The following is a 22,842-nucleotide window of genomic DNA, read 5'->3' as shown; positions in this document are numbered from 1 at the left end:
AATAAACATACACAGAAGGCTAGATTCAGAGAGCACAGTTAAGCATCATGGTAACATGTAGAATTTAGATTAGATGATTAGATGAAGCCGTAATCAGACCTGCAGGGAAGCAGAGGAAAGGATGTGGGTAAGAATCTGGAATTAGAAAAATAATACTACAAGTAAGCACTCCCACTGAAAACAATAATATAGCAAAAGTACATAGATTAAATAAATAATACGAAAACAATGAAAGATTATGAATTAAATGGTTGCAGTTATTTTGCATTTGTCTACAAATCTCTGTCAACAGCTAGGTAAGAGTCAGAAGGTTAAGGGTCAAGGGTCAGGCATTGAATTACACTAGCACATCCTTTTGTCATCTCTTTTACTGATACTGTGGGTGAAAGTGAAAACTGAGAAGGAAAGGTCAAAATGTAATGTAGCAAATGTTAAAGGTAACATAATCCATTATGTGTGTTGTGGCTGTTTTATAGTGGTCACCAAACTTAACAGTTTTGGCATGCTAAGCAGCCTGATTCTAGGGATGGCAATGTCAGTTTGTCAGGTTGGTCAGTCCACCTCACTGGTATAGACTGAAATATCTCAAAATCTATTGAATGGATTACCAAGAAATTCGGTAGAAATATTCGTGGTCCCCATACAGTTGGATGAATCCTTCTGACTTTGGTGATCCCCTGACTCTATATCTAGTGCTTCTATGAAGTTGGAACTTGATGGAGGGATGGGGCATGGGCAAGGAAGAACCCATTAGCTCTTGGTGTGGACCCAGTTAAAGGGGCAGATACAAGAATTATCACTTTCCTTAACATTGACAGATAGCACATTTTTTACCTAGGGTGAGATATGCGTTCTACTAGTCTAGTATTGTCATTGTGAGCATGTTAGCATGCTGATGTTAGTATTAAGCTCAAATAACCTGTGTGTCTAAGCACAGCCTGATAGAGCCGCTAGCATGGCTGTAGACTCTTATTACAGATTTGTTGCTGCTTTGCTAAGCGGTGTGCACACATATTAAGCAGAAAATACTTAAAACAAAAGTTTGCTAGGTAATTAACTAAATAAAAATGATTCTTTGATATATTTCTCATTCAGGACTACCACCACAGACTGCTTTGTGTGACAGAGAGAGAGCGGTTTGAGGTCCCAATCCGTGCCATTGGGCCACGTGCCATTCTTGACTTTCGAGATGAGCTCCATTTACCCCTCTGTCTGGTGAAAGCCTCTACACAGAGGACTCAGCTAGTCCGCAACATAGGAAACAGCAAGGCAAAGTTCAAGCTGCACACACAGAGGTTAGAGTCTGTACAGCATGGGTTAATGTCTGCTGTTTTTTTGATTGATTTCATATATGATATTTTATTATACAGCAGATAGTTTCAATCTTAAAAGCCCTTATTATATAACCAGAAAGTGTGACAACACACACTTGTCAGGGACAAGTGAGAGTTTATTTTTACATTAATGCATTAACCCAGAATCACAACTTGACAGCAAATACTTTCCTTAGCGAGTGTTCAAGAACTATATAATGGTACTTGCTGTTAGATAGATATTTAATTAACATTTAAAGTAATTAATAATGATTATAATTAAAAGTTTTATTGAACACTTGGGTTTCTTGTGCCATTTTCTGAAAGGACATTGTACCTTGGTTATTATATGTGTGTGTGTGTGTGTGTGTGTGTGTGTGTGTGTGTGTGTGTGTGTGTGTGTGTGTGTGCGTGTGTGCGTGCGTGTTTGTGTACTGTATATTTATAAAAAGCCAAGCCTATTTTTTATTCCATCTTGTGAAATTCTATTCTATTTAATTTTATTCCAGGCCTTTCTCAGTGACGCCCTCCTCTGGGACTCTTGATATAGGTGAGAGCATGCAGGTGACTGTGGATTTCCATCCCATTACCACAGGAGACCACAGCCAGGACCTGCTGCTACACTACGATACTGGTGAGAGAAATTCAGACCTCTATAAACAAACAAAGCTACAAAACTGTGCCACAAATAAATTAAAAAGAAGTTATGACCACAGCTTTTGATAACACTAGTTTCAGTGTAATTTTACCCAAAATAAAAGTAGGAGTAAAAAGTAGAAAGTAGTAAAATATTTATAGCTGACCTACTCAGCATATCTAGATTTTTTTTAATAATAAGAAGGACCTTGTTACAGTGTGTTTCTCATCAGCTTTGTTATTTTTTCATGTAAGCATGTTTCTGGAAACTAAATTTTAGTATACTCAGAATTCCTCCATAGAAGAGAGGAGGTGAATTTTCAGAAGATCTGTGTCTGAGCTGTCGGAATGTGCTTCTCAATCTGTCTGTCTCTTCTTGTGAAACACTTTTTCACAGAAATAAATTTCACTGGGCTTCATCAAAATCTGACAGTCTTATATGAATTTGAACTATAAATGTCATGTAATAATATCAATATTCTATCAACATAACTACACATTAATAGGCACATGCAAGCATGAACCCAAACAGTGAGACTTCAGACTATAAAAGAAGTATTGCCACAAGTACATTGTCTCATTGTCTCATTATATCAGTTATGGCCTGGCACACAGGCACACACAACAAACACACACACGGATGAAACTAGCAAAGATGTTTGCATAATCAGCAGTGTCAAATGGTGTAGAACTAAAAGGATGAATGTGTCTGCTATAATCATGGAGGTAAACACCATAATAAGATTTTCTCTCTGCAGCAACGGTAACCCTGAAGAAGAATGGGAACAGGACCCACCATCAGCACACACGGACACGCACACACATGCATACACAAAACCATGGTAAATGTAATTTCCTCTGTCCAGCTCCAGGTTTAATGACAAGGACAGTCATAGATAAGCGTTCACTTTTGACAGATCGAGGCCAGTTTGTTTCATTCTGTACTTTCAATATTAATGCATGACTGTGTTTTACTGTCTCTGTCGCATATGAAGCCCTTATCAGTGTTTTCTATCTACATACCAAGCCGATCAAATTAACTGCTCATTGTCTCCTTTCTAATTGTCTTTTTTTTACTGCTTGATTTAAACCTAATATGCTGTGTTACTGACTTTGTGTGCAGGTATGAATGGGGCTGGTTTTGGATTCAGAATAATCCTTTAACCTTGGGTGTAAAAGATGAGTAGATACTAACAAGGTATTTTGGAGCTTGTGTGGGTGTGTATGTGTGTTTGTGTCTCCTTGGGGCCATGAAGTCAAAGGTGAAATAAGTAATGGTAATGAAAAGAGAACATCCTTAGGGTACTGGGCTGCAAGCATGGTGGGGATTGAGCCTATGATGGCTATAGTGAATAGTATTTACTGCTCAATGCAGCTTTCTCTAAGGGCCTGTTATCTCTCCTCTCCTCTCCTCTCCTTTCAGCAGCTCTGATTTCTTCTCAAATTACATCTTAATGGGATTAGCATACGCAGTAATTCATCACAATCTGTGTGTCACTGGGCCAGTGATTGGAAATTGGATAGACTGGCTGCATTTTTTTCAAATGGCTACTCATAAAACAATTATTTGCATACTACAGCACAGACAACAAGTGGTTAGCAGTGCTTATACACCAGTATGACTGACAGTATAATCACAATTTAGTTATCTGTTGTGATCATAAAGATTTTGCAGTCAATGTTGCTATTGCATTGAAACAATCACTAGAATGTTATTTCTGTGGAAAAAACGACGATGAATAACAAGAAACTAAATTGTGTTTATTAGTTTAAACTGTGACAATTTTGCTTTAGTACCCATGCTTTTTAGTTATTGTATTTGTGACAGATCTGCTCATTTGTGATAACCTTGTTAACAGTATTTTTTGAGGGATTCTGGGGCTCTACCCACTCTTATACCGGACTATAGTTTTGCACCCAGTGGTCACTCGTTTTTTAGGGTAGTCTTGGTTGCTTTCACAATTAGGCAGACTCCTTAACATCAAAGGCAAAAAGGCGGAGCTTTTGACTTTTCCTGTATGTACACAGGGGGATCAATTTGAGTCAAAAGGAGAAAGTTGCTTGAAAACATCAGTGTGTGGCTTCTATCCTGTTCAGCAAAAATTGTATGAGATGATTAAACTGGGGCTTAGACTGCTAGTTCACCCCATTTTGAACACCTTACATGAGTTTAGAGAATGGTATATTAAAATAGTATTTTTTTAGTCACTTGATTGAAGACAAACATGTTATGTTAACTTAAAAAACATAAAATTTCAGTGCAGTTTCATCAGCTTACGTAACTTGGCAAACTACACCCAATTCTATACTGTACTTTGTTATGATGGGAAAAGAGAAATTTTTCATTTCACATATACTCCCAGGCAGCTAAAAATAGCAACAGCAAAAAGGACTGGCTAAGTTTATTAAGCAGGGAGATTCTTAAATCAGGATCAGATCAGCTGTAGTCCTTACCCAAGCTGCCCATATCAAAGTGTCCTCTAAAGGTAATTTCAGAAATCTACTAACATCAGATACAAACCTCCCTTAAAGTTGTAGAAAAATCCCATGATTTTTAACAAATGCAGTACAACAGTTGTGTACCATAGAGAAAAAAAAAATGAGTTCATTCTTGTTAGCTATGCATCTCCTGGGTAGATGACGGTGCACTGCCCATGTTTTTACTGTGTGTGAGTGTCCGTGTTTTTGTGAAAATTCAGTAGCATGCTGACACAACCGTGATTTTGTTATCGGTAGTAGTCCTGAAACTCTACTGCAACTAAGTAACCTTGAGCAAAAAGAGCTTGTTTATGATTGGATTATGGTGGATAAGAGCTGAACTGTTCTGACTTCAAATTTATATTTGAGTTTATCATTTAATTATTGTGAAGGTATTTCCCAGAGCAGAGACACCTGATAAAAGATTTATGTGAAGCTCTTTAATGATGATTGTTTTGAGTAAAAAACATATCTCTCTGTATATATCTGTGGATGAGTGTTTTTTTTTTTTCTTTTTGTGTGTACTGTAAAAGTATTCCTTTTTTTTTTTTCGCCTGTGTGCGTGTCCTTAAATGAGCAGGGGTGCTGTGTTGCTATGTAAATAGGCAGACCTGCTGAAGGAGTGGCAACAGTGATGGCATTCAGCAGCATTAAGCTTTTATAATGGGAGGGCTAGTCCAGGTCCAGAACACCACTTAAAGCCCATCAAGAGACTATCATTTTTAATTTAGCACCTTTCCCTGACTCCCTCACACTCATGTATGTTTCAGGTCAGCATTTTGCAAAAGGCTTTACTCTGCTGAGGGGCCATTGAAGACTTTAGTATAAGCTGGCCAACGTAGCATGTGTGTGCATGTATGTGTTAGTGTTGTGTGTCAATTTGCGTGTTCAGTACACCATAGTACTTAAAGCGTGTACACACTTCCTGTTGTCAGTTTAAAGCCAGTGAAGCTTTGAAAAATAATAGTGTTCCCAGCTTACTTGTTTTCCTTCATTGGTTTGTTAGACAATCCGTTTTCTGTCTTAAAAGTGAGTAGAGAGTCTGTGCTGCTCCAGTAACCTCCCCTCCCTGCTTCCTCTCATCACACACCCACCTTCTCCTCTGTCACTGCTGCTGATTTAAATGAAAAGACGGACAGCTCTTAGGGAGCGCTGAGGCATCTGCTTTGACAGGGCTATAGCACCGACGGGACTTCAGCACAGCAGCCTCTTAGAAAAGCAGCACATACACACAAACAGCAAGCAGCTCATAAACAAACACACATTCTCAAATGCAAGTATAACCATGTGTTTCCACAAACTTCAGACACACACACACACACACACACACACACACACACACACACACACACACACACACACACACACACACACACACACACACACTGTGGAGCTGCTGTTTGTGCTGCAATCAAAGGTAGCTGAAAATGTTGAGAAGTTCTCACTGTGAACATAGAGAAATATGGGAAGAGAAAGCAAGCGGGAAGGAAGACAGGTTGGTAGACAGCTATGATGAAAGTTTAGCAATAAGCTGCAGCTCTCCCTGCCTGTCAACTGCTGTCATAGCATCTGGATGCTGGGAGATAATTGCTTTTCTCTCTGTATTCCCCAATTCTTTTTTCTCTCTTCCTCATTTCCTCCTATCACTCATCTTCTGTCCTCTATGTTCTTTTCTCTCTTCCTCTTCATACGATGATATCTCACGGCTTTCTTGCAGAGTGAAAGCAAAAAAATGGCCTTCCTGTGGAACTCTGCCAGGCTTTTTTGTATTCCCTCTCCCTACCTCTAGGTAAATGATGGAAATCTCAGTGATAATCGGCCTGTTGGAAGTAAACGTGAGCACTACTTGAGGGTGCACATACTGTAGTTGTTGTATAGATTTTACCAACCTACACTTGTCAGTGTTTTATATTTCCCCCTACCGGGACTTCTGGTCAGTTTGTTGTTGATGCATCCAAAACTAAATTAGACACACTGGGACAGTTGCACTATGACTGAGGCTTTCGTGTTAGTCAAAAATGAGGTATCGCAGGTCCCAATTAATCACTTCTGATCGCTAATGTTTAAGCCCAGGCAGAGATGGATTTAAAGCTACCCCAATATGTTATTATATTTTTTTTTGGCTCTAATAATATGTTGGCCCTTCACCGCTATATCGGTATCAAAGTATATGTTGTCTGATATGAAAAGTTTTTTTTTTTAACAATACCCCCATACTATGGTTTATCACGCTGAAAAACAGATTTTTGATCTCAGCTGAATTCTCCTCATTAAGTAACGAAAAAAACAAATATGAGTTTGAATGAATAAACAAATAAATACTCTATAGTGCAACTCAAGTTGATTTGCAAATAATTAATGATTAGCTTTTAGTGATTTAAAGATGATGAAACAGTTTAAGTTTATTTCATTTGAACTAAAAATTGATATTGAAAGGGATTTTTCTTCATCTGGGTAATGAAAACAAAGTTGTTAGAGGGACTGTGGCATAAGCAGAGGAGCTCATGCTCAATCCCTGCTGTCTTCTGGTCACTCATTTTGAGTTCCACATGGATCAGTAATTGCACTACTTTTGTTCTTTGTGTACATTTTGCCACTTGGTTAGATCTTTAAAACAAAAAATGTCAATGACACATACATCTCTCTTCCTGTAAGGCTGTATTCAGACCGACAGTAGCCCTGCATGAAACAAGACTAGGTATGAAAAAACCTACTTTATGGCTGGACTGTGTGTGGTCAATGTGCAGAATTGAGGACGTAGTTGAAAACTGTTGTGGAACTGCATATACAGAACATAGACAGTATTTCAATACAGCTGAATTCCCATTACAGCCACTCTCATTTACATGTTTTTCTGTTTCTTTTGTCAGACAATGGAATACATATGAAATAGTGACTGAAAACGTGGCTCATAAGACTACATGTTAACCAGCAGTCACTTCCAAGCAATTTCGAAGTTGCTGCTCTGCTAAAAATGTCCAGTCTTATTACTCCATATACTCCATCACACCCTTTACTGTACATTACTTTGATGCTGGTTTTACTTAACTGTTCCTAGATTTAATTGAAAATCTTTTGGGGGTAGAGCTTTTGCTCATGGAGCTTCCCTTCTTTGGACTAAACTCTTTGTAAATTCAGGAAGTAGGCTCTGTTGAGATTTTCAAATCTAGGCTTAAACCTACTTATTTCCCTATGCTATGACCCCTCCTAATTTCACTGGCTGTATAATCATTGAACTGATTCTACTTTTATAACATTATTAGTTTACCTAATTTTTGTTACTGTTGCTGTTCAATATGAACCTTCTTTATTTCCTGACCTCAGTCCTGTTGTTATATTAACATTCTTACCTGTATCTTTGAGATTCTGCCTGTATGCTTATGTGTAGTTAGTCTCACAGTTGTCTGTCTGATGTTACATCGATCAACCAGAACATTAAAACAATTTACTGGTTTTAATGAATGTTATATATAAAAAGCATATATACTGTATATTTAACCTGTAAAATATGTAGTCTCATTTGCATTCTAATTAAACTGAAGTTGAAGTTCAAAATGAAGTTCAGTTGATTTGATAACAGCTTATTTGTTATTGTGTATATGCAGTACTCCAGTTTAGATTTGATTAGATTTAACTCTTATAAACAAGTTAATTACCTGATACAAATGGTCTACCGTAACAAACGTACTGGTTGAATTTCTGTCTTGTGTATTGGATTTCTGTCATCCTTCATGCTGCATATTGGCTAAGATGAACTAAGTGTCATTTTTTGTCACCATGGTAACCAATCTTGGGCTATGCTCACTAATTGTGTATTTAGAGGACTTGTGTTTGTGACACTAATAAGAAAGTTGGGGTTGTTAGGGCTGTTAGGTCATTTTCATACCCATTTCACATACCCTAGCCCACACCAACTATAGGAAAGGAATATAATAGCTGCAGTAATTTAGACCTGCAAATGTAGACATGTTGATGGTGCCTTCTATAGGCAAAGAAAGAAATAGCTTTTGCATTTTAATAGTTGCTCAACTTACAGGCAGACAGTTAGTGTTACAGTTATAGTTTTTCTCAATTAACGTACTTCAGTTTGTTATTTTCTTTAGGCAAACCTGTGGACAAAAACAGAAGGAAAATATGTACAATTGGTAGCATGAATGATATTATCGGATGATTTTAGCTTTGACATCGGTATCAGGTTACATGTTAGCTAAATAGTAACGAGCCATTGCGGTACAGAAATGCCAGACATGTTTGCAATAATTTAATTTAATGTCATTACATAGTTGCTCAACCAGAAAGCACTAAAAAGTTTATTTTTCCCTACTCAGTATATACTGTATCTTGGTCACAATACTTTATAACCAAATTTGAGGGACCCTTATTAAAATGTGTTTGTTTATGTTAAAAAAAAATAAATGTTGGCCAAAATACTTTCATCAGATTTTTTAAATACACAGTTTGGCTTCAGAAAGAGTTAGGACCCCTTCACTTTTTGCTCACTTAATTGTGCTGTAGATTGAATTGTCAGTGGATAAATTTGCCATTTTTGCCCATCAATCTACACTCAGTAAACCATAAGGACACAGTGGAATTTAGAAATTTTTGCAAATTTATTAAAAAGTAAAAACGGAAGTCTCTAATTTCCAAAAGCTCCTTCATTCAGTGCTTTGTAGAAGCCCCTTCGGATTTTAATCTTCTTGGGTAAGTCTCTTCAAGCTTTACACACCTGTATTTGGGCAGTTTATCCCATTCTTCCTGGCAGATTCTCTCGAGCTCTATCAGATTGGATAGAAAGCGTCTGTCAACTGCCATCTTCAGGTCTCTCTCCAGTTTTTCTATGGGGTTTAATTCTGGGCTTTAGCTGGGCCACTCAAAGACATTCAGAGACTTGTCCCCAAGCCACTCCAGTGTTGTCTTGGCTGTATGCTTCGGGCCATTGTCCTGCTGAAAGGTGAACTGTCGCCCCAGTCTCAAGTCATGTGCACTCTGGAGCAGGTTTTCTTCAAGGACCTCTCTGTATTTGGCTGCAATCATCCTTCCCTCAATTCTGACGAGTCTTCCTGTCCCTGCCACTGAGAACTCAAAGTGGCTTCCTTCTAGTCACTCTATCATAAAGGCCTCATTGATAGAGTGTTGCTGAGATGGTCATCCTTAGTGCAGGTTCTCCCATCTCTGCAGAGGATTTCTGAAGCTCTGTTGGAGCGACTGTTGGGTTCTTGGTCAAATCCCTGGCTAAGGCCCTTTTTTCCAAGTTACTCAGTTTGACTGGATAGCACATCTAGATGAGTTCTGGTGGTTCCAAACTTCTTCCATTTCACAGTTATTTAGGTCACTGTGCTCCTGGGAACATCCAGAGCTTTCAGAAATGGTTTTTATACTCTGATCTATGCCTCACTACAATCTTATTCTGGAGGTCTCCAGAGAGTTCCTTGGACCTCATGGCTTGGTTTTTGTCCTGGCATGCATTGTGAAATGTGGGACTTTATATATACAGGTGTATACAGGTGTGTGCCTTTCTAAGCTATGTCCAGTCAGTTCAGTTTGCCACAAGTGGACTCCAGTCAATTTTTAAACACATCTCAAGGATGATGAAAGCACAGAAGATGCACCTGACCACAATTTAGAGTGCACAGCAAATGGTCTAAATACCTTTGAAAATAAGAGACTTCAGTTCTTGATTTTTTATAAATTTGCACGCATTTCTAAAAATGTTTTCACTTTTTCATTTTGGGATATTGAATGTAGATTGAGGGAGAGAAATGGAAATTTAATGTATTTAAACTCAGTGAAGTGTGTAAAAAGAGAATAGATCTGAATGCTTTCTGAAGCCACTGTTTCTGTATTGGTGTGAAAAATATAGTATAAGCTACATAGAAAATTAAATAAAAAAAAAAATATAAAAACAATGACACAATCATGTGAGTCATACTGTATATAATCCATAAATTCCAGCAAAATCAAAAATCCCACATAATATTTTATTTTTGACAAAGAGGCCCAACAGACATTCAAACAAATACAAAAAAAAATGAATAGATAAATAAGCTGATGTATACCCGTATCACATTTTAGCAAAAGTTAAATAATTTAAATACAGTTCAGCCTGTGGCTGTAAAACACCAAATGTTAGCTTGTAAAGAGTTAATAACTTAATTGTAATTGATGTCAGTAGCTATAAACAACATTAATAATAGCTATTAAAAGGCATATGTTACAGTCATTAACTGCAGGTGCAAAATTTTAGAGGTGTATAGTTTCTTTTCCTGTTGATGCTGCAGGCTGGAGAGGATCTGCAGGTCCAGAACTGCAGCCCTGAACCTGCTAGCAGTTCAGCTTTGCAATTGGATGAATGTGCTGGGCCTCATTTTGGCTACTTTGCATCACACTGTGTCCTTGTTTAGTTCAACATCCTTAGATTCACATCAGTGGAAGTGCACTAGTATCATTTCAGTCCACAAAATGTTTGGACTGTCGAAACTGAGTCAAGTTTCTGTTACTTGGCCAAGAGCAGGATTTCACTCACTGTTCTACACAGTAACCATCAATCCTCCAAAACGCTTGCCATGTGTTGAATCTGCATTTCAGAGCAATTGTACCTCAGTCCCAGTGAGTTAGGCACTCATTGTGTTTGGACCAAAGGAACGACATGGGCAAATAAATTTCTAAGTAAGAAATAATTAATGGCAAGTCTCCATGGTTTTTTTTTGGCTAAGGACAAATGTTGAAAAGGACAGCAGTCCCAATAAAATGAAATACCTATTGGACTGCTTTCAGATGACAAAATCCTCTATGTCACTTTGATCCCAGTTTTCATTTCTAGTAATTTTACTGATCAAGGTATCTGTGTTTCATTTGTCACTAGGGAAATTTATGAAAGAAATTATGGACCACAGAAACACACTGAGAGGAGAACGCTGTAGAGTTCAGAGCCCAGACAACTCATAATTAGAATTCAGACATCCCCTTATATTGTATCCCGAGGGGTTTCCTGTGTGTGTTGGGTCGGACTTATACTGGAAATTTGTACTTGTTTGAAAAATGTAACCTCTGCAGGTATACAAATATAAATAATCTAAGGATAAGTGGTGTTTTTCTACAGGCTAAAGCTCCAGTCCTTCTGATTTGAATGTAAACAAACACTAAATTTACATGAGACCTTGTTCTTGGTGGCTTTATACAAAACTTAGTTTTGCATCTTATTTTTGTTGCTTGTTATTGTTGCTCTTTCTTTCACTGTTGGAAGTGTGCACACTGAGATCGTGGCAATGTGTTACTACCACAGAGACTCATTAGATGTCCTACTAACCATTAAGGATTTTGTCTCTTGTGGCATGTGGTTTTGAAACTTTACTCTAGAGATCCATATTTTGTAATATGTTGTGCTGGGAAATCATATTTACCTCAAATCTACTACATTATAATTTAAACCTTTTACATTTATTTCAGCCTGATATACTTCACATTGCTGCAACTCAAAAGGCTTAAGCAACATAATAAAATAAATTGTTTTCAATGCCAAAACAGGATATTTTAAAAACCATTTTAATCTCTCTGCAAGGCTCATTTTGATCCAGATCCAGTCTTTCAAAGCTAGACACTGTGTTCTGTCCTTGACTCCACTGTGACTTTCTCCTCTATTTCGTGCCCACATTAGGCCTGAGCCTCCCAGAGGAGCAGCAGTAGCTGCTCAGTAGATAGGATTTTGTTGTGCTTGGCAGTTCCTATTGGAAACTGTATGTACAGTATATCAGAGTGTAACTGTCTCCCCCCCCTGCAACTACACTTTTAGGTAATTGCTTTAATTAGGAATTAGCTCCCAGTTAGTTTGCTGCGTAAATAAGTGGTAAAAAGAAAACTAGTAGTTCTTCTGGTCATGTATAGTTTTGCAAACATGAGACAAAGAGACAAAACTAGACTAGACTGGTGACAGACTTCTTAGATTGGGACATTTAGATGAGAAGTCACACAGTGTCACACTACTGCTGCATCAAAGTGTGTATATTTTACAGACAGCGTGAGTAAATGGGTTCCACTTTGGAAGGTGTCAGCTAACTTACCAAACATGTACATTTTGCTTAAAATAGGCAAAAAAGAACTGGCCCTTGACCCCCTCTACCCACACCCCAATCATGACAATCACTATGTTTACATGCACAAAATATTCTGGCTTTTGCCCTTATTCTGAAGAAGACAATATTTCTACTAAGCTGTTTACATGGCTAATGAAAATGAATATTCAACTAATATTCCTGTTTATATGCAGCCGTGCATTAATGTAAAATGCCCCCGAAGATGGAGGCCTTGTTTGAAGATGCGAACAAAGCCTGCTCTTTCATTCCTTCAACCGTCTTATTGAAAACGTCGGCATTGTGATATTTCCACATATCTAAAAACCTGTTGATATCCAAGTCTTTCATAATGTTTAAAATAGGTGTGTTTCTCCTCCAGAAATGTGGGCTTTTCTTTTGGGCATGCATCTCTACCCCAGCCTTGCAAACTGTTGTCTAGTTGGTTTGTATACAATGCAGAGTGTTGACTGTAAACAGGCAAAAAGCCATGTGTTGCAAACTGCTGTAAAAACCCCAATTGAGACGCATATTCCGAATGCGCTGTATATGTGCCAAAGAATGCTCCTAAAACCCGAATAATATCGGCATATCCCACATGTCTAATTAGACAATGCTAAATTTTGAATGAGGCCAAATTTGGAATACCCAAACGGAATAAGTTGTTTACATGACCAAATATTGTCATATTCGGAATAATAGTGGAATATAAGTGTGCATGTAATGTACTGAATGAAGAATGAAAAGAAATGGACTTAAATGTGTGGCATTGGTTTGGAGAAGGTGAGAGGGCAGGGCTTGTTTCCTGAGGGTATGCTACAAACGGGTGACAAATTTAAGGAAAAACCTGAAATTTTAATGGAGAAACAGGATGAAAATGCCCCATTCCATAGGGCATGAGGGGTCACTGAATGGTTTGATGAGTATGAAAATGATGTGAATCATACGCTATGACCTTTGCAGTCACAAGATCTCAACCCAGGTGGACATGTATGGCAGATTTTGGACCTAGGAATAAGACAGTGTTATCCACCACCATAATCAAAACACCAAATGAGGGAATATTTTTGGAAGAATGGTGTTCCATCCCTCCAATAGAGTTCCAGAGACTTGTAGAATCTATGCCAAGGCGGATTGAAGTTGTTCTGTTGGCTTGTGATGGCCCAACACCTTACTAAGATGCTTTATGTTGCTTTTACCTTTAATTTTTCACCTGTCTGTAGTTGTATTTTTATTGCTTCTCTTTAAAATATTGGTATAGTATAACTAGTTAAGTTTATATCTTCTTTGCTTTAGTTCTGAACTTTATTTTCAAAATGCACTAACTAACCCCCTACGTTAGTGTATAGTAGCTCTGGCTATGGGTTATATTACCTCATAGATTTTAACTTTATACACATTTGCCATGTTTTTGTTGTGTTGTTTTTTGGGAGTGTGCAGATAATTCAGCATGTAGCATCAGTTTAATCCTGTGAGTCCTGAAGCTGTGTTAGCTTCATAACAATGCCATGTTCATTTCAGAGACCCCCTATTTACAGTTTTGCTAGCCTGGCACTTGGCACTTAAATATTCATTATTTTATTACTCTAGGGAACAATCAATCGCTCACAATCAAATGTCTAATATCTACCAGTATTGTCTGTGCACTGATGTGTGCGTTTGCACTTCTGCATGTATCTGCTTTTTTTGCATGTCTTCTGCTCAGGTGAAGTTGTTTACATCAGCTTGTATGGGGATTGTGAAGAATCTAACATCCATCTTGAGCCTGACTCTGTCTTGTTGAAGAAGACTTACATATCTCTGGCCAACGTACACAAAGTGTCTCTTACCAACAGGAGTGATATCCCTCTTCAATACTCTTGGTCAATGTGGCTGAGCCAGGAAGAGGAGCAACTAAGCTTATTGAGGTATGTACAGTGAGGATGCGTACACACAAAAGTACACAGACCATTCAAGACTGTGATTTTGAATCGATTTTTTTGAAGTTTGGGCTGTGTAAGCATCCCCTCTCCATCTCTCTGTGTACATGTAGGAAGTACACTGATGGTGTATAATTAGCTAAAATCAGATAAAATTAGCTAAACTGTGGTGCTGGCCTTTCAAATGTGTAACTTTACTGAAACATCTTTGGATATTTTCCATGCTGAGTTTCACATACAGTATAAACCGATAATCAGCAACATTAAAACTGGTATCTGGTTTTAATTTTGTGGCTGATTGGTGTTGAATTGCCTGCTGTGCTGTATTTCTTTTTACCAAAGCGTACGTTGCCAGAAATAGCTCAGGTGTCCATCCCTTTCTTTCTGTTGGCAACTCTTTGTTCTTCTCCTGCCTCTTTGTATGTCTCTTTGGTTTGCCTTTCACCCTCCTTCTCTCTAGGGAGAGCTCAGTACTCCAGCAGGAGGAGAGGGAGGAGAAAGAGTTTGTGTCTGACCCCACAGTGATCCATTGCCTCCCGCTGCTGGCCAGAGCCCTAAAGAAATGTAGAAGCCAGGCTGCAAAGGATCACCTCCTGGCCATCTCAAACAGCTGCATAACTGTGGAACCAGTGGTATGTTTGTGTCTGTTTGTTTTCTTGTCTCTGTAACCTCTACCTTTTGCAGTCTGATGGCCAGAAAGACAGAAATGAGTTCTGAGAATCTGTTGTGAATTTCTCTGAAAAGATCAGATCTGAAATTGTGAAACTGTTACAAACAATTAAGATTAATCTCTATTGTTCACATGTAAATCCAGTCTGACTCGTGAGTGACAGGAGAGTCAAGGGCTGGGCCTTTCTGCCCAGTGCAGCTTTTCTCATACATCGGCTCTGGGGGCTCTTGGGCAGCCCACCCGGGTAGATTAAGACCTGCCCAGGTAGATAAAAATCACTCAGTTTCAATTTAGATAAAGCTTACATTGAATCGGCTTATTTCACTCTTTTCAAACTAACTAATTTTTGCAACACACCTGTCTGAGTTGCATGTGCTGCAGTATCTGAGTATCTGGAGTCTTCTTTGTGCGTAACCGCCTGGCTAGTGTCTAGTATAAGCCTGCATATGAGGCATTTAGTGCACATTGATAAATTGTAGCATCTATCAATAGTCTGCATGTGAGGCGTTTACGGGACATCTGTAACTTGTAGCTACAGAAAATATCCTGGTTTACACTCTCCCCCTTCTAATCTCCATGAGTCTCTGCATGCACACTGGTCAAACACCACGTTACCCACCACTACAAGTAAATTCTCAGCCTGAAGTAAACACTGCAGGGACCTACAGATAGCCCGACCTGTTCTGACACTACCGCCCCCCTTTTCTGCCATTGTCTCCTCTGCTCAGCTCAGGTCAGGTTCCCTGGACAGAAGGAGAGGGAATGAAATGAAAAACAGAGAGAGGGCAGGAGAGAGTGAAAGCGCAGGGGAGAGAGTAATGAGTCTGTAGGCCAGTCACAAAACAAACTTCAAGAGGGCATTTGTGAGAAATGTGTACCCTTGTGCATACTGTGTACCCACCAACCCATGCACACTAACACAGACACACACACCACAATAGTAAGTGTTAGATGAAGTTAGTGTGTGTTCAGAGTTGAGCCTGACTAAAGCACCAATCAAGTTCCACATTGTTTTCTACACTGAAATTACTTGCAGATGAATTCCAATCGAAATTAAAAAAAGCACCTCTTGTCCTCTCACACTATCAGGCTCTCAGCGACATATATTTATAAAGGCCTTGAATCCTCCCTATTTTTTTGTCTGTGAGAAATTTGCATTTGCAGTGTAGAGGCATGTCTGCTTTATATCCTTTCAGTAAAATAATTGTTTTTCTTTTTGTCTTCATATGGCTCAGGAAGGTGAAATATGGCCCAACACTACTGCACAGTTCACCATTGTCTTCAAGCCTGAGGAGGCAAAGTTTTACCAACAAACCATATATTGTGATGTCACAGGTCAGTGTTTAAATAGACACTAAAACACTTATTTTGGGATTCACATACAGAAGCAAAGTATTTCATGTATCGTTACAATACAGTAACAATTATCAAGTTTTAGTTTTTAGCCACGCTAGCAACATGCCAGTTTAACATGAAATCTTGTATAAATATTCATGTCCCCCAGATTCCCCCTTGTTAGCATTGTCACTGTAAACATGTCAGGCATGCAAATGTTAGCATTTAGCCTACAACACTACTCTGCCTAAATATGGCCTCAGAAAACTGCTAGCATTGTGGTAGACTCTTTATCTTTTTACAGGATTCATTAGAGTCAGACAATTTAACTAACCGGCCCCTGACGACACAAGCAACATAAACAACCATGTGTCAACAGCTAATGATTCCATTTCTGCTATATATGGATTGGACATAAATAAATATTTATGTTTTAATTCATATTGGATATCTCTTTTAGTATGTCTTTGCGCTGAAATGCAAGTCTCAATGTCACACCTATTCTTCAAGATTCCGTCTGTGCCACCATCCAAAACTTAGTCATCATCTTAGTAGTATGCATACACATAAGTCCATGAAACCCCCCAGATGCAGTTGAATACAACCAATTTGCCTCTTTAAAACAACTTACACAATGTTTTAAGGACTGTATCCAAGGTAAAGAACTAAATAGCTTCCACCATTCTTCCAGCCTAAATCTGGGTTTTGTCTGCATTAACACTCTTACACACAGCGAAAATATGTGTAGGGAAGCAAAGTTTAATCACAGTTGGTCGTTTAGGATCTATTATAGTGCAAGATGTGGAGCACAATCTATTTTTGGTAGGCCTGATAGCCCTGAGATAGGGCCCAATTAACTGTGTATAAACATATGGTGAGCTTCCAAAGTTATCTCTTCAATGTTAAAATGAATTTGGGGTTGAGTTTGGGGATTTGAGATCAAATTTTATAGTGACACAGCATGTTTTTTGAACCAAAACCCTCTGCGAACCAGAGGAAAACTCCATTCTTTTGTGTATTCTTTAACCTCGGAATTGATTGTTTTAACAACTTCAGGCCATCTGTACACTACTGCTGTAAATCAATGGCTTTGGCTTACACATAAAAGATCCTCCTTCCCTCAGTGGGTAGTGCCTCAGTGCAGACAAAGGTTAGACAGGCAATTCTGGGTAGCAAACCGTGTCTGTCTGTTTACTTATTATCAGAGGCGAACTGCTTCTCTCAGCTATGTCTCTTCTCTGTTCGTTTCTCCTTCAGAGTGATAGTCACAATAAAACTTAGTTGAAACACTACAAATGAACCCCTAAATCTGACTAAATGCCTTAACCACTGGAGGACTCATTGCTACGTGATCTAATTTTCATATTAGACAATCCAGTCATGAGGCCCTAGTATATTCTTATCATCCCGGTTGTAGTAAAAGGCTTGTGGCAAATTTGCATGTGGCTTTCACGTGTGTCTTCTGAGCCGGAGGCTAGATTTACATTAATTTCCATGTTTTCTGAGGCAGGTGAAGACCTGACCAGTCTAGGTCAATGACAGCTGGACTGGAGACTACTATACCCTGATTCCTCATTTTGCAAAAAGCTTTAAAAGCTTACTAAGCAAAATTGATGGATAGACCTCCCATGCCCAGGTTTACAGGGAGAGAAGTAGAAAGAGGCTGAAATAAATAAAATGTTTAGCAAGTAGTTTAGACATTTTGTATTTGGACTTACTTTTGATTCGGCGTTCTCTTTAAACATTAAATTGTCAATTTTAACATATTTTTGTTGTTACAATTCCCAGCTCCTTGTGTTCTCCTTCTCTGTGTATGTCTTTGTAATGAATATTTCCTTTGTCTGTCTTTGGCTGGCCTTAGGCCGTGAATCTCGGTTAGCTCTCACAATCAAGGGTGAGGGCGTGGGACCTAAACTCCAGCTCAACTATAACCTGTTGGATATGAAAAATGTATTCATCAATGACAAAAACTGTTATGAGGTAAGAAAGTTACACCAAAGTGAATATTTGTGTCCCTTCAGAAAAATTATTGGTTAGGACATGCTAGTAATCTGGTGAGCTTGATGAATACCATTTATTTCTAAACTGTGGCTCTCAAAGTAGTAAGCAGCTTGTGTGTGACATCTCCATGCCTAAGCTAAAAAACCTGACAAAAATCATTAAAAAAAATTATAAAACAGAAAAAAAACCAAGTTGGCAACCGGGTATTTAGCCATTAATCAAAGTATTGGGGAAAAAAAACTAGAATTTGGTGCAAGAGTTCCATGAATGTCTGTACAGCCTACAGGCATGTAGACTACAGACACTTTAGTTTAGTTGTTGGGATACATCAATGACACCAAAGTTGTGGACCTGCAGACCGACGCACTGACATTTCCATCAAATGTTTTCTGAAAAATAAAATTAGGGTCCCAGAGCACTATTTTCATTGTTATTTTTTGCTATTAAAGTTGAATTCAAGTGGATAATGCCACAAAACATAAATGGTGTACATTTTGCCTATTACTGGATGATTGATGGGGGGCTCATTCAAGAAAATCAGGATTTGAGTGTTGAATGAGTGGATCCTTCTTTTGGTCCAGGTGCTGGTGTCCAACAAAGGTCTGATTGATGCCCCTTTCAAGCTGTCAAGCCCGGACACCACTTTTGGCCGCTGTTTCTCTTTCAGCCCTGAGGAAGGTGTTGTTCCCTCCGGAGCCTGCCAGATTGTGGAAGTCGCCTTCCACAGTCGCATCTTGGGAACTTTCTCTGAGGACTTGCTGCTAACTGTCAAAGGACAGCTTAAACCACTTACCTTGACCTTCAGGTGAAGTTAGCAAGTGTTGTACCTCAGATTGTAATGGGACATTCAGATGTATCTTAGCAAATATAAGAAACTCAACCTGTGGCAGTGTTACTTATAAAAATACAGAGTCACTTTTCACTGAAGTGCTTATTTAAAAATCCTTCAACTTGCTGTTGTTTTCCAAAGTTTCTCATGGCTCATACCTTTGTCTTCTCTTTCAGGGGTTGTGTTGTTGGTCCTATATTCCACTTCAATGTTTCAGAGCTCAATTTTGGAGATGTAGCCTTTGGTGGGTTATGACATTTTTCCTGGTCCTATTCATTTTTATGTTGCTGTAAAGGATATTATACTCCAGCATCACAACATTCAGAAAAATGTTTTCCACTTCAGCTTCCTTTTATTGTTCGTTGTTTTACCTTTGTCTTTCATTTTGTCTCCATACAGGTTTCCCACTAACAATGATTTGTACACTCTTCAACACCTCCCTGGTACCTATGACCTTTGCCCTACGGATCCTAGGAGATGGATTTGGATCTCCTAGTGTTACCAGTGCCAAACAGGTATCTGAGGTGTCCAGGAACAATTGGCAAGTGAGTGCTGCTAGAGACCTTCATGCACGACCTGTGGAGTTCACCGTCAGCCCTGCTGTGGGCTCTGTGCGTGCCATGTCAGATATTACCATTAAGGTAAATTTAATCTATAATTAACACTGGCATAATATATGGCAACCAGCTAAAAACTTTTAACCCAAATTGTGTTTAAAGGTGTTGATGTCAGTAAGGCTCACTGTATCTTTTGAACCTTTTGTGATCTCATACTGTGTGTGTATTATATGTACAGGTGACCCTGTGCTCCAACACAGTTAGGAGATACAGGCTGGCGCTGGTGGTGGATGTTGAAGGTGTCGGGGAGGAGATCATGACTCTCCCTATCAATGCCAGGTCAGACACAAGTAAAAATGTGAACATACACACATACTCTTTCATGTGCGTACATACTGAAACGCACATCAGGTGAGGTTAGTTCTATGGTGTCTCCAAAGTTGCAGCTAAATACTTTGAATTTGCACATTAAGGCCATAAACACTGATTTTTGGGTCAGTTTTCCTGTATTTTTTCTCTTGTGCCATAAAATAGTTTGATCTTTTCTATTCATAAAACATGAATGAATAAAAATGAATCACCATCCCTTTGTCCTAGTTAGATCGCATCTCATCTCTTCTAAAATGATAAATATGAAAATGTGTTTTGATATAAAATGTGTTACAGTTGTGTCACAAGCTGCCATAAAACAGCAGTTTTTACAAACCCCGATCAACCTTTCTTTTAAACTAAAGTAAGTAATTTTTTTCTGGCAGTAACCTCTGCCATGGTACTGGCTGTTGCTGGTGCTTTGACAAGCTGTGAATACAGTCCATTTAACCTCCATACAGGTGTCAACAAATCAGTGCAGTATGTGTTAATATTCAGAACCTAATTTGCATTATAATACATTTGAATGTCACCTGCACCATCTCTTGGAATGGGGCAATGGTAATCTGACTTGCTCACGGCAGCAATTCTAATTAATAGGCTGCCGTTTTGGCATGATGTAGTGCAATCACTGTTGTGATTCATAAATAAGCTTTAGATGTTTTTTTTTCTTCTCTTCTCCTCTTTCTGTTTCTTGCCGTCTCTGTCTCTCTCCCTTTTTTCGCTCTGTTGATTATGGATGTTCCTAACGACGAATTTCCCTGTCGATTAAACAGGAATTAAAATTATACTATTTGACTAGCAAGGGTGGTGGGGCTGCTTTGGGTGCTCCTGACACTCCCGATTGTCCACTGGCCTGGGAATCAACCAGCGAATCAATGCACAGTTCTTCAATGAAGCAATGGCGCAAAACATTACGTTAGGGATCTTTTATGTTATTATGAGAAGTGTGAAAATATTTTTAGTTCATTATTAAACTGTGGTGGGACAAATTAGAGTGCCGGGCTGCCACAGTCTAAATAATTAATGGGAAACACTACATGTCATATTGGTTTGCCTATTGTGACTAACGTTAGCAGTGCTAGCACCAGCAGCCTTCTTTCCTTGCAGGTTAAGTCCAATTGCTTGTGCTGAATGTGGTTACGCTTCGGTTGAGTGGTTATATGCCAGTTTATTCTGAAACAGCCTAGATAAAACCTAATTTTCATTTTCTAGATCAATATACTGTCAATACTGCTGGTTTTACGAATATCATCTGTCCCACTTGCAACCTTGCTTGTTTTCAACATCTAGGGACTAGCATGGGGAGAGTGGGGCTGCCGTAGTTTAGGTTAACCCACTAGTATTTCTGGTGCCACCTAGCGAGTGAAACAAGGTTTAATTGTTCACTCGACTAATCACATTCATCCCAAATTCTGATAGGTGTCTTGTTCCTGAGATTGTGGTGGAGACTCCAGTGTTGGACTTTCGAAGTTGTTTCCTCAATTACCCCTATGAACAGCAAGTGCAGCTTACCAACCCCAGCACTCTGCCTGCCTGCTATGGCGTGCTTGACCAGGTTAAGTAGATCACTGAGGCAACTGAAATAATTTCTTTATATTTATACTGTATATGCTCAATGCGCTTTATGGCGCTCTTTATTAATACTGCGCATTCTACATACACACACACACACACACACACACACACACCGATAATACATCATGGGCAATTTGGGGTTCAGTATCTTGCCCAAGGTAACTCTGATATGCAGACTGGAGGAGCCAGGGATTGAACCTCCGACCTTCCAGTTAGTGGTCGACCTAAATATATTACCTCCTGAGCCACAACTCAGGAGGTAATATATTTAGGTGTTTAGGTGTTATATTTCTAAAATATAGCACCTTAAAGGAATAGTCCAACATTTTGGGAAATACTTATTTGCTTTCCTGCTGAGTTAGATGAAAAGATCAATATCACTCTAATTTCAGGATTCAGGAAGTCACTTACACTTCGGTTTTTGTACAGATCAAATAAACCAGACAAAAAGTGTTTGTTAGTGGGCTAATATAATTTTAGTGATGGCAAGAAAGCAAATAAGCTTATTTCCTAATATGTCAAACTATTGCTTTAATATATGTTAAAATTTATTGCTACTATTGTAGTATTTATTACTGAACATTAATAAGCCTTTCTAATCCTTTTTGAGATCAAATCAAAACGAAAATAATTTAAACAATTTCAGTTCTAAACACTGAGCTACAAGAGACTTCAACATACTGTAAATTACAAATGACCATAATCATATTCATAATCAGTCATCATAATAAATACATGGAGCATAACTTGTCTAGTTTTAGGTTTATCTACCTAATTTTGTGTTTTATGGCATTAATGGACAGTTGTTTTTAATCAATGTTCAATAGATGTTGGATCTGTATGTCTGCACTAAAAACGTAATTTATATCTGTGTCACGTTTTTCAGGAATATGAGGAGACACCATCACTGCTTTTCGGCAGTTCCATACCCAGAGGAGTCATTCCTCCTCACACTTCAGAGAAGCTTCCCATTTTCCTGCTGGCCAAGGCCGTTGGAAGTCTGCATCACAGTCTACGCATTGCTGTGTTCGGCAGCCTCCAACCACCCCTGGTCAGTGGACGTGTGTGTGTGCTTCTGAGTGTTAATATCT

The 22,842-nt window shown here is 38.7% G+C and overlaps 1 protein-coding gene across 1 annotated transcript in view; it reads left to right on the top strand.

Moving 5' to 3' along the window:
• The first annotated feature begins 955 nt into the window (after positions 1–955).
• hydin (HYDIN axonemal central pair apparatus protein) overlaps positions 956–22,842 on the top strand; it is a 71,859-nt gene continuing 49,972 nt past the window's right edge. Inside the window, exons 1-13 of the mRNA XM_040132204.1 lie at positions 956–961; positions 1,096–1,295; positions 1,823–1,947; positions 14,199–14,404; positions 14,877–15,044; positions 16,318–16,417; positions 18,279–18,397; positions 19,000–19,223; positions 19,424–19,491; positions 19,647–19,888; positions 20,043–20,143; positions 21,596–21,731; positions 22,638–22,802. Coding sequence (XP_039988138.1) covers positions 956–961; positions 1,096–1,295; positions 1,823–1,947; positions 14,199–14,404; positions 14,877–15,044; positions 16,318–16,417; positions 18,279–18,397; positions 19,000–19,223; positions 19,424–19,491; positions 19,647–19,888; positions 20,043–20,143; positions 21,596–21,731; positions 22,638–22,802 — 1,860 coding nt within the window. The remainder of the gene's footprint in view (positions 962–1,095; positions 1,296–1,822; positions 1,948–14,198; positions 14,405–14,876; positions 15,045–16,317; positions 16,418–18,278; positions 18,398–18,999; positions 19,224–19,423; positions 19,492–19,646; positions 19,889–20,042; positions 20,144–21,595; positions 21,732–22,637; positions 22,803–22,842) is intronic.

Source organism: Xiphias gladius, chromosome 8, assembly GCF_016859285.1.
Source record: "Xiphias gladius isolate SHS-SW01 ecotype Sanya breed wild chromosome 8, ASM1685928v1, whole genome shotgun sequence".
Classification (NCBI taxonomy): Eukaryota; Metazoa; Chordata; class Actinopteri; order Istiophoriformes; family Xiphiidae; genus Xiphias; species Xiphias gladius.
The sequence above is the reverse complement of the archived record's forward strand: the minus strand, read 5'-3'. Positions and strand labels throughout refer to the sequence as shown.